General features: G+C 36.9%; 1 protein-coding gene across 2 annotated transcripts in view; it reads left to right on the forward strand.

Moving 5' to 3' along the window:
• Positions 1 to 12749, forward strand: part of phf2 (PHD finger protein 2) — a 48120-nt gene that overhangs the window by 15853 nt on the left and 19518 nt on the right. For both annotated transcript variants that reach the window (XM_023298854.3, XM_023298853.3), the window contains exons 2-11: positions 1021 to 1106; positions 1333 to 1447; positions 2612 to 2772; positions 6367 to 6508; positions 6630 to 6816; positions 6937 to 7099; positions 8291 to 8378; positions 8720 to 8826; positions 12331 to 12422; positions 12509 to 12598. In XM_023298854.3, coding sequence (XP_023154622.1) covers positions 1021 to 1106; positions 1333 to 1447; positions 2612 to 2772; positions 6367 to 6508; positions 6630 to 6816; positions 6937 to 7099; positions 8291 to 8378; positions 8720 to 8826; positions 12331 to 12422; positions 12509 to 12598 — 1231 coding nt within the window. The remainder of the gene's footprint in view (positions 1 to 1020; positions 1107 to 1332; positions 1448 to 2611; positions 2773 to 6366; positions 6509 to 6629; positions 6817 to 6936; positions 7100 to 8290; positions 8379 to 8719; positions 8827 to 12330; positions 12423 to 12508; positions 12599 to 12749) is intronic.

A 12749-nucleotide genomic window follows, 5' to 3' on the forward strand; every position in this document is an offset into this window, starting at 1 on the left:
GAAAGCAGGTTTAAGGCACTTCTGCATTGCCGTCGCTCGAGACCTTCTTATCCATCTTTATGTTCGTTCTGTGTCCTTAACCTTCACCCCTTTGGAAAAAACACAGACTCAAATATTAGATGCATTTATTGGATTTACTTGTGCACATAGTGAAACAACAAATATGCATCTTCATAGACAGATATATAAGATAATCCTTTATTGCTCCCACGCCGGGGAAATTTACATATATATATATATATATACATATATACACTACCATTTAAAGTTTGGGATCACTTAGAAATCTCCTTATTTTTGAAGGAAAAATTTTTTTTTCAATGAAAATAACATTAAATTAATCAGAAATAGACATTGTTAATGTGGTAAATGACTGATGTTTAATGGAATATCTCCATAGAGGTACAGAGGAACATTTCCAGCAACCATCACTCCTGTGTTCTAATGCTACATTGTGTTAGCTAATGGTGTTGAAAGACTAATTGATGATTAGAAAACCCTTGTGCAATTATGTTAGCACATGAATAAAAGTGTGAGTTTTCATGGAAAACATGAAATTGTCTGTGTGACCCCAAACTTTTGAACAGTAGTGTATACGTGTGCACTTTTCACACATAACAAAGGATGTTTTTTGCTGCAGTATATAAAAAAGCATCACATCATTTAAATTTCACGAGGCTTTGTGCAGTTTTAGTGAAAACACAGCGGTTGTATTTTCACTGGTGGATTGTGTCAGAGGTCAACTGGTGAATAAAGAAAATGATTCATCTGATTTACTTATCATTAAACCAGTCACTCGTTGTAGGTCCGCTGTCAGTGCAAAATGAAAGCAGACATTGATGTCAAAGCGACTAATTGTGAAACTCGATCAAATCTGACGTCTCACATTGACTGTTACACTGTAGTGAATCAACTAAACTCTGCCTGGGTGGAAGGAAATCACACTCAAAAAAACAGAACAAATGAGTCATTTAGGGTCTCCTTGTTCAGCATTAATGTGTGTTTCTCCTCTCCTTTCAGCTGTGTTGGGGTGGATGAAGATGATGCTCCAGATATTGACATTTATCACTGTCCAAACTGCGAGAAGACCCACGGCAAATCCACATGTGAGTAGCTGCACTCGCTCTGTAATGTTCTGAACAAGTAGCAAGTGAAAGAACTGCTGCTGTAATGTGATAATTCCACCTTTTATCAGCTTCCACTGCCTGTTACTGGATGTCAAACTTGTGAAAAAACATCAAAACAACATCTCAAGCTGACAGAGTTTGTCACTTATTTACTGTTGTTGTCACTGTCAATACATGTGTTTTGTTATTTGTGTGTCCTCTTCAGTGAAAAAGAAAAAGAACTGGAGCAAACATGACACGGGGCAAAGCACGGATATCAAAGCTGTGCAGAACGGCAGTCAGGTGTTCATCAAGGAGCTTCGCAGCAGAACCTTTCCCAGGTAAAGACAACAAAGTTTCACTCATCCACATGTTTTATTTACAGTAACATACTCAATATCAACACGTCATGTAGAGACAAAATGAGGAAACCAGCTGAAAGTGCTGATGTCAAGCTTTCACAGGGGGTCTCTATTTATACAGACCATAAAATACTTTTTGAAAATTTGTATTTCATTGAACAATTCATATTTTCAGTGATCTACAGACCTAGATATATTGGATTTTATCAAGTTGAAATGATAAAATAAAATAAACAATATTTTTAAATTTTAAAATAATTAATGAATAATATTTTTAAAATTGAAAAATAATTATATATTCTAAATAAGTTAAATAATTATTTGATATATTAAATTAAATTAAATACATAAAAAATACTGGAAGCAAAAAACACAAAAATAGCTCAATCAAAATACTTTAAAATGTAAATAGCCAAATAGTTATAGTTATATTGTTAGAATTTGATTTCTGACATTTTCTTCCTGTATTTGTGTTTATAAATACGGGAGCAATTTTTGTTACAACCTATAATTGTTCTATATTGAAACTTTATCTATATTTTTACTTTTTTTGTATGTAATTTGGGTCCATTGCATCCTCATTGTTTGTCAAAAGGACAAAATGATAAATCAGAATTACACCTGAGCTTGTTTAGCTATTGAAGACATCAAAACCATAGACCAACACATACGGATCTATGTAGTTCACAAAGGAGTGTAAACCAAGCTGAATCAGTTTCATATTTTAGATGCTACTGTTGCACAGTGTGAATGGTGAATGTCCAAACCTGAGCAACTCGACTTCTCCCATGCAAATCTCAATTTCAGCTGCCATTATTGCCTGTGTTAAGTCAGCACCATAAATGAGGTAATATAATGAGATAAAGAGGTGAAAGAGAAGCCTTCTATGAAGCTAAAATGATCAAACTTGAAATGGGATCACAGTTAATGAATTAATTTATGATTAAAGAAATTATCCCTCACATTGATCCACTATAACCTCATTAAAGATTCCATTAGTATTATTCTACATTTTGACTGTTCCACTAGGGGGTACTGTGGGGTAACAGTTCAAGATCTGCCTTTAGATGGTTTCACAATCAAATCTTATTTCATATCTGCACCTCCTGACACATTAATCACGCCGCTCTTGGCTCCTGTCAGTGCCGACGACGTGGTGGTGAAGCTCGGCGGCAGTCAGCTGACGCTGGACTACCTGGAGGAGAACGGCTTCAATGAACCCATCCTGGTTCAGAAGAAAGACGGTTTGGGGGTGTCCATGCCTGCCCCCACCTTCTACATCAGCGATGTGGAGAACTATGTTGGTAAGGACCTCGGTGACTCTACATCACTGCTGTTACTTCTATTACTACTGTTACTGCAACAACTTCTTTACTACTCCTGCAGTTACTACTACTGTTACAGCTACTATTAGCACTGTGGCTGTGGTATCAATATGACTACTTCTACTCAGTGTACAGCTGCTGCCACAGATGTTTCTAACAGTACTACTTCTGCTGCCACTGCTGCATAAATCTCTTGTACCTATTACTACCGCTATTACTATTAATTGCTATTACTACTGCTGGTGCTCAGGTTCAGCAATTGCTTCTGCTTCTATTACTGCAATAATCAGTACTATTATTTCTTCTCATACTACCACAGATCTGTGTTTTATCTACAAGTACTGCCTTATTACTGCTGATACTGATCAACAGTAGGATTTGTAACCAAAACATTCACTCCTACTTTTACTGCTAATACCTCTACTAACAGTACTTGTATTGCTGCTATCACTATTAACTGTATCTTTTTATGCAAAAAAAGGACAAAAACATTAGAGAAAGATAATGGCACTACGTACAAAGACACACAAATCCATTTTACTTGCAAACTACACAATCGATTTTGTCTCAACAAGGCAGACAATGCTCATGTTTGTGTGTATATGTATAAATTGTATGTGTATCTATTACCACATATGAGCTGGTCACTTTCAGCCGTCTGCCTGTTCAAATTAAAATTGTTACTGCTTTAGTTTTTAGTATCTGTCTGTCCAGGAAATGACCAAACCAAACAGTTTTCACTTTAGTTAAGGTTTGTCCTTTAGATGGCTGGTAGATGTTGTTTAATGATCATATTATATCATTCAGACTGTATTATCATTACAATTGGTGTTTGAAACTCTCTTTTCCCAATTTGCACCAAAAAAAGTATCATAGCTGGCAGTTCCTACAAAAGAAAATCCTATTTCTTGCTCATTCCACAGCTAACCATAACTGGTAGCATCACAACCAATTCGAGATTTATGGCACGAAAATATTTGATTTGATTCTACAGTGAAAGTGAAAGAATAGCCAAGTTTGGAATACAGAGTCTACATTATTATTATTTAAAATGTTTAAATTATAAAATAGCAGCACAATCTATCTGTCTGTCTGTCTGTCTGTCTGTCTGTCTGTCTGTCTGTCTGTCTGTCTGTCTGTCTGTCTGTCTGTCTGTCTATCTATCTATCTATCTATCTGTCTATCTATCTATCTATCTATCTATCTATCTGTCTAGGACATGTTAATGACTGTTTCTTGTCCTGCTGCTGCTACTAAAATAGCTGATACTAGTGTAGCTTTAATTAATCTTACAGCCGGGGATTAAGTTGGGATTTGTGAGGAAGGGAGATTTATCCAGTGAGGTCAGTACAGTAGAAACACTATCTATCCCTAGAAAGCAGTACCAGTGAAAAATGCTGCGTTTGGTGCACGTGGATTGTCAGGAGGAACAACAGGTCTTTTCTGGGAAAGTAGTATAGAAGTAAACACAATTTTCAAGCTGAAAAATTCAATTCCTTCCATCTGCTCTGTTTTGGTGAAATTGCAGAGCCCGAAGTGTCACATTAAATCTGTCTAAATAGCCAATTTTATGTGCTTTTTTAGCTTTTGGTGAATTTTAAATGAATGTGAAGAAGTTTATTCTGTAAAGCTCCAGAGGTCAAACATATAACATCCTAAATATGTTGCAGTATGTACACTGTCTTCAACTGAACTGTGTTTTTCATCATTAGACTGTTTATTACCCTATATGTATTCACTGAAGTGATTAGATAAGTTGCACTTCTGCAAATGTTATTGCATTTAAGCAGCAAAAACGAGAACTCCCATTAAAATTCTCTGTAATGATCCACCTGATACACAAGACAAAAAGAATAGAGGAAACTACATTCTGAATTTTGCTGAAGAAAAGCTTAATTTATCCTCAGCATGACCTTTTTGGTCCCTGTGATTTCACTGTAGAAGCTATGAATCTGTGCACAGCAGCTCAGCCTGACCTTAGAAAAGCATTTAGGTTATTAAGGTGATGTTAGATTGAGATGAAATGTCAGAAAATGTAAATAATTAATGAAGCTGCTGCTGCTGAATAAATTACCCCAGCCCCTCCCTTAGTTTGGACTCAGTGTGGATCCTGCTGCTGTTTGATGCAAACTTTTAATAAAGTCAAAGAAAAGAAGGCAACAGTTTACTTTAAACTTCTATTTACTGCTTCTGCTTAAAGTAAGATGAAGTTTTAAGACTCTCGTCAAACTGTATGACAGATACTTGTTTCTTAAATCATCAATTTTGTGCTCTTTGAGACTGATTCTTAATCACTCACTGACTTTGCACACAATCTCAAAATTATTAACCCTACAAAATATGAATATATAACCCTAAAACTCCAACAAACTCTCTTCTTAATGCGATTTTCTTTCTCATTTGAACTAATGAGCTCATTTAATGTAATGATCTTTAATTAAATACATTTAAAGCAGTTCTTGCTGCCCTGCTCAGATGTTAATTACTCATTTATCTGATGCTAATTCAGCTGCTTCTTTATTTTGTTTCGTATTTTTTCGGATTTTTGTTTTGTCCTGTTGTTGTTTTTTTCACAGAAATGACACATTTCTAGATCAGGTATATTGTCAAACAGTCAGATTCAGGTCTTAATTTGCTTTTGATCTAATATGTTTTGGCTGCATTGCAATTTTGTAAAATTGACTTACTTTAATTAAATCTATCACTGTTACCACTACTGTCACTGCACGATGTACAGTACTCTAAAATTACTGACACTGTGACCTTTTACTGTTTTTACTGCTGCTCTAATGCAACTATTGCTGCTCTCTATGCACAACTACTCATCCTAATGCTCAGAAGTCCAGAAATGTCTTCAAATGTCTAATTTTTAGTCCTAAAAAGTCTTTAATTTTGAAATGAGATGAGAAATCATTTCAACTAACATGAAAAAAGACAACTGGATAATCATTTTACACATTTCTGGAAAAGATTTCAAGCAAACTGCATGAAATTACATGACAGCATAAGTCGTTAAGCATTTGGAATATTACATTTTAATAAACTTTAGCTTTTTTTAAATACATTGCATCAGTATTTGACTCCATATCAGTATTACGATTGTTCAGTTTGCCAAGCTGACATCTTTTTAAGGTGTAAAAAGTACATAGATATCCTGTAATAATGTAAGAAATGTCTTCGTTTGCCAAGCACATTGAAGCTATGTTGAGCAGTGCTTTAAAATACAGGAGAAGGGAACAACAAATAAAGATATTATAAATTTGTATAAGCATTCTGCACATTATGTATGCACATCCTGACTGTTTTTGTTAAAGGTAAAGGCTGTGCAGTAAATAAACGCTGTGTACAATACTTGATTTTTAGTTGCTATACTGTCTGTTTTTCATTAGGGGGCGCTTGTGTTCTTTCCTGCCTCGATGCTGCTCCATGATGAGATCACTTGTTACACATCAGCAGTGCTCTGCTGCAGACATATGTTGCTAAACAGTTTGCTGTCTCAGGAAAATGTTTAGATGTAGGCTTGTTCGTTTTCCTTCGGCTTGTTTTTATCACGTCTTCCGTGTCGATTCTCAGGTCCTGACGTCGGCGTGGACGTTGTCGACGTCACCAAACAGACCGACAGCAAGATGAAGCTGAAAGAGTTTGTCGACTACTACTACAGCACAAACAGAAAGAAAGTGTTAAACGTCATCAACCTGGAGTTCTCTGACACAAGGTACCAGCAGTCTGTTTGATGGTGAAGTTCTGAAAATCGCAGTTTCTCGAGTGGTTTGTGAAGATGCCAGCCTCATGGAAAACTCGTGGTGCTGATTTCTTTTTCTGTTTGTCTGGGACAGGATGAACAGCATCGTGGAGAGTCCACAGATCGTGCGGCGGCTGTCTTGGGTAGAAAACTACTGGCCTGATGACGCTCTGCTCGGGAAGCCAAAAGTCACCAAATACTGTCTGATCTGCGTTAAAGACAGCTACACAGACTTCCACATCGAGTGCGGCGGTGCCTCCGTCTGGTACCACGTCCTAAAGGTCCGTCACACATTCTGTTTTCGACCATATGCTAAGTCATGATGACAAATCTGTCTTTTCTGAACTGATAGCTGCACAACTCTCACTCCTTCTCTCACATGAATCTTGTTGCATTTGCAGGGAGAGAAGATCTTCTTCCTCATCAAGCCCACCTCGGCCAACCTGTCGTTGTACGAGCGCTGGAGATCGTCGTCCAATCACACCGAAATGTTCTTCGCTGACCAGGTGGACAAATGTTACAAATGCACCCTGAAGCAAGGCCAGACCCTGTTCATCCCGTCAGGTCAGAGCTCCTCGCAGCTCATGAACAGTAATAGAAATAACCGAGGGTGAGATCTGAAGGGAAAATGATGTAAAATATATATATAAACCTAAATATATTTAAACCTCTGCAGCCCTGATGGGTTAAACCTGCAAAAATGTATTGGAAATTCTACAGGAGATCCCAAACATGTTGATTAGATGCCTGAAAGAGACTTAATCAGTCAGAATGCCGCTACTTTCTTCTTTTCAGTATTTTATTTAACTGTAAATTTAACATAATCACGTACAGATGGTTTGGCAAAACAATCAATTTAAAGTTTAGATTAACTAACTTTCAGAGAAATACAGTTCAAATGGCTTCAAGTGCCCAAAGTCAGATATGGCAGCATTTCAGGATGATTCATCATTTAGTTTCATTTTTTTTTTTTTTTGTAGTTCATTAGTGTTTTGTCTAACCAGATTCTGTTAAAAAAAAAAAAAAAAGCTAAAAATGCTACACTTACTAGTCATGTGACAAATATTCAGGGACTTTTCAGCTGAACTGGGCTCAACTGCAGGCTTTGTTTACACTGAGCAGATAAATAGTTAAATATATATATCATGTAGAGCCATTAAGTCAACCATTTTTCATAGTTTTTTTAAAATGTATTTTTGGCATCATACCTTTGTTATGAGTTCTCTCTACTTTTAGCCACAATTGTGCTGCTTCCATTGACGTGCAGGGCTTTATATTGCAGTGAAAAAATAATCCTAAAAATGCGAGAACTCCCACAAAATGCTCAGAGTTTAGAGGGTTAAACTGCCGTTCAGAGCTGTTTCCTCATACACTTTTAAGCATGATTTCAACTTGCCTGCAGCCTTTGGTCCAATGCAAGCATTTAATAATAAAGCCATAGTTTACTTCACTGGACTTTTCTCAGGATAGATGTGTGGCAAAAGGGAATCTGAGAGCTTAAAGTAGTTTTAAAAAAAAAACTGTATTGTGTTCTGGTAAATATCCTGCATATATTCACGATCTGATCATCTTATCAAACTAAATAGAACAGGTTTCAGAAACTATAAATATTCATAATACTTTTAAATGTTTTCAAAAGCTGTATGATGAATTCTATAAAATATAGTTGATGTGGCTCAACAGTAAAGTGCAACAAGTACTTTTCCTTTCTAGTTAGCACTTTTTTATTAATCAGATTTTTTGCTGTCTCCTCAGGTTGGATCAATGCAATACTTACTCCGGTCGACTGCCTGGCGTTCTCTGGACACTTTGTTCACAACCTGAGTGTGGAGATGCAGATGAGGTTCGGACACATTCACCCCTTTATGCTGCCTTCTCTTTGTTCTGTTTGGTATTTGGCCTTTTATTCAGTGTTTTGATTGCTCCGATCCTCTGTGCCTCCTGCAGACAGCCATGTCCTAATTTGGGGGGGATTTAGTGAGACTTGAAGGCTTCAGCGGATAGTACTCAGTAGTTTCCACTGGATCTTCATCTAGGAGTTGTATTTAGCTCCATATTCCACCAAATCTGTTTATGAATTCCCCTCATTTAGAAATACCTTGTGAATTACATCGTTTGTTGCCATAAACCTGTTGGTAACGCATGACACTGTTTAGCTGCAACATCTTGGTTTATCCTCCTCAGAGCGTATGAAATCGAGAAGCGGCTAAAGGTCAAAACTCTCACCCCTTTCCCCAACTTCGAGACGGCGTGCTGGTATGTGGGACGACACCTCCTCGAGCGATTCAAAGGTGACCTTTTAAATCAGCCTGATGTATTTATAATTTTTTATTTTTTTTTCGCTCTAATATGTGGTATTTTAATGTAAACTTACATCCTCATTTAACTCACCATTTCTCCAGAGGAATGCACGAACCCAGAGAAAACACAAACACTGTCAGAAAGGCCTTTTTTTTTCCAGGCACCACATTCGGCATTGGGCTGCATGTCTGCTGCACAGATGAGGAGCTGGATGCTCTAATATTATTTCAGTCATTAAATCGGTGAATCGCAGAGTTCACAGATGATTAGCTTCAAAAGGTTTGGCCCAGCTAGAATCACTTGCTCCATTACAAGCCTGTGTTTAAACTCCCCTCAGCTGGATTGGGCCAACTGTTTATGTTTCCAGTATTTTCTGTGTGTGTGTGTGTGTGTGTGTTGAAGTCAGATTGCTGTTGTGTGTGGTGCACGCCACTCCCAACCCATAAGGGCTCACCATTAATATACCATTATTATCATTACAGTATTCTTCTTTTAACTTCGAGGTCATCTTTTTCGCTGCACGAACGAGGCCGAGTTCCCTGCTGCTGCTTTTTTGCCTTGATCTTATTAACGATTTCCTGTTGTGGTCATCTATCCGCTGCAGTTGACAGCGGTAGTTAGCTCTTAAGACAGTTTTCTGCCTTTATAGTGAAATTAAAAAGTCCAGATTCAGTCTGAATTTGCATAATTTGACATAAATCAGGATTCTAGTTGCTGCAGCTCAGTCTAGACCACTAAGACTTTGCCAAAACTTTGAGAAGTCATCAAGCCTTCTGGAGTAGTATCGATGGGTGATTTTGTGTGTTTGCAGTTAAAATTGGGTGATATTTAAATGCCGATATACCAGTTAATATGGCAGCTGGTACAGTTTGTCCAGCAGAGAGCGCTGAAGGTTCAGTTTTAACTGTCTTACTCCAAGTCACAAAAGGTTAAAAAGTCCATCAACTGCGTTTGTTATTCGTAGATATACTGTCAGTTACAATAATTAGTTCTTTTTTAAACCCTCAGATATTGATAACCGGTATCAGTCAGAGTAGTTTGAACTCTTTAATGGTGCCTTATCAAATACACATTATGCCTTTTAATCTAGTCAACGTTCTGTTTATTTTGCTGAGGTCACTACAATCATGACTGCAAGAACTTCAGATTTAATGAAAGAAAGCTGATTTTTCCGCCACTAAACCTTTGTCAGAGTTAATGCCTTGCATGATGTTAAACAAGACACACTGCAGCTTTGGCATGGAAATGTATGTGAGATGCAGTTGGAGTACCCAAGGTTCAAACATGTACAACCTGGAGGCACGAGTGATTGCAGGATATTGAAAGTGTCTTGTGCAGAAAGAAGCAGCCTTCATCCATTCATTAGATTATAATTTGAGCAACCTACAGCTCTGCCCAACTGGACAGCAGAAGAAAACATTCACACTTCTCCAAAGCCCTTCTTACTTCACACACATACATATGGATTCCTTCATCAGTCATCCAAACCTCCAGATTGGGCTTTTTTTCTAAATTCTAACTTTATCTCCAAAGGATACAGGGGCTGTTATTTGCTGTTGAATGAATTAGCATGTTAGCTTTTAAGACATAAATAAATGTTAGAAGTATTAGTTTAAATTTGGCGATTAGCCCTTATTAATTCAGCCCCTGGCCGCATATTTGGGGTGTGGTTGTTTTTAGAGGGTTCGTTGTAGAATCACTACTTCCTCCACTGTAGAAAAATTAGTATTTCAGAACTGTGTGCTTCCATCTTTGACTGCTGACATAAGTTACAACCAAAGTGTGTCCAGCAGTGACTGAGGTGTGGAGACAGTATGGAGGTCCTACTTCCTACACTTCTTGATCTATATCTATCTAAAATAAATTTCTAGCTAGCTATGTTATCACTTGCTTCCCACTTAGGTTAGTTGTGCTCTTAGCTTGCTAGCTAGCAAGTAAGGATTTACTTCGAAGTTTGATGCTAAGCTTCAAACCACAAACTGAGAACCAGATCACTCCCAATGTCAATTCCAGTTTATTGCGCTTAGCACTTAATGTAGTAGTTCACAATAAATCACACTGTTAATTAAAGGAGCAGTCCATAATTATTTTTATGTACAATTTCTGAACAGAAGTCTGCAGGTAATTCTGTGACATTAGTCAGTTAATGATGACATACACATACGCTCAAATCAAAACTAGCCACAATAAGCAGAACAATGAACATTATAACTAATGCGAAGAAGGGCTTTGTTCTTTTTTTAGTCTAATTTAAACGAATTTTGTAGTCTTAATTCACAAACATAAAGGGGGTGGGGTTTATGACCTCTACTGTAAGCAGCCACAAGGGGGTGATACAGATACTTTGGCTTTATTTTTAGGGAGCATGATGTGCAGTCACACATACCTGCATCATAATAATTTGACAATTGGAAAAGATTTTGAAATTACAGGTGCTGCACAAATCATATATACAAAGTTAGCTTGTAGTTTTTTTGCAAAGTGAATAAATTTAAACCAGCTGTCATAAAAACAGGAAAACACAAATATTTTAGAAATCTGTGAAAAGCTTGCATCAAGCTAAGAGTTGTATTGTTACTTATTAGGAAATTAACAAACTAAATAGTCCTTATTCACATGTATTAACCAAAGATCTTAATATTTTCTATGACCTCCTTTGACCCTGATAACACCTTTCATTCGTGCTGCCATTGTTTTTATGTACTTCTTGATAATTTCTTTTGTTTTTGAGTTCCAAATAGTTTCTAGCTGTTATTTTTGAATTAAATAAATCCGTTCAATCAAAAACAATATAATGTGCTTTACTATTTTTTTCAGCTTTTTTGTAAAACAGTAAATTTTAAAATTCACGGCTAACAACAATATTTATATTTTAACATTAAAGATATCATTTTGATTATAGAGCTTGCACATACTGATGGATTAACCATTACAGAAACATAAAAAGTATTTTGGTTATCAGCAATACTGTTAATTTAGGGCAGCAACAGCAATTTTTTAAGCACTGTTTGCACAGTCCTGTATACAGTAGCTTGTACTAATACACAGTATACTGTATAGTCATTAGTTCATTTTACTGCTAATAGGTGAACAAAATCCAACATCACCATGATACATACCAAACCTACTGTTATATTTGACCTTTTAGTGTTTTAGCTGATGCACAGTGAGTGAGCGGGATGAAGTTTACTTTATTCCTCAAGAACTTTAACAAGCCACTTATTTAGGTATCAGGACAGTTTGTCTAAATACACAGAGTCTCTCTCCTGTACACCGAGGAGTGCATTATCTTCACTCGGTGTCTCTTTATAACAACACAGATTGAAGTGTCAGCTCATCTATTCTGCTGTTTGTGAAAGGCTTATTCAGTCACATCCTGTAAATCTCTGCTTCACGTCGTGGTTTGTGTTTTTCTTAGGCTAATGGCTCCGACTTCTCGGCGTTTAAAAGTCACGATTCATTCAATAATAACATTTGCATTTCTTCCTCCGTAGGTTTACATAAAGCAAATAAGCAACCAGCCCCATACCTGATACATGGTGCCAAAATCATCAATGGAGCGTTCAGAGCTTGGACTAAAAAACAGGTGTGGACACATCATCAATACAGATAGCCACTGTCAGTTGTGTGTTGATAGCAGTGTAAATGTTTTGTTTGCTTCCCTTCTAACAGGCCCTCCTGGAACATGAAGATGAGCTTCCAGAGAACATGAAACCATCACAGCTCATTAAGGATCTTGCCAAAGAGATCAGACTGTCAGAGGTATTTTTTATTTGGCATTAAAGGTTTGATCTTTTGTTGGGTTTGCAATGTAAGAGTCCGATATTTTGATTACTAATGGTCAGACTTCTATTTAGTCCAGAGGATGATCCCTAATGTTCTGTCATCTCTTTCAACCTTTGAATATTCAAGG

This window comes from Amphiprion ocellaris, chromosome 5, assembly GCF_022539595.1.
Source record: "Amphiprion ocellaris isolate individual 3 ecotype Okinawa chromosome 5, ASM2253959v1, whole genome shotgun sequence".
Taxonomy (NCBI): domain Eukaryota; kingdom Metazoa; phylum Chordata; class Actinopteri; family Pomacentridae; genus Amphiprion; species Amphiprion ocellaris.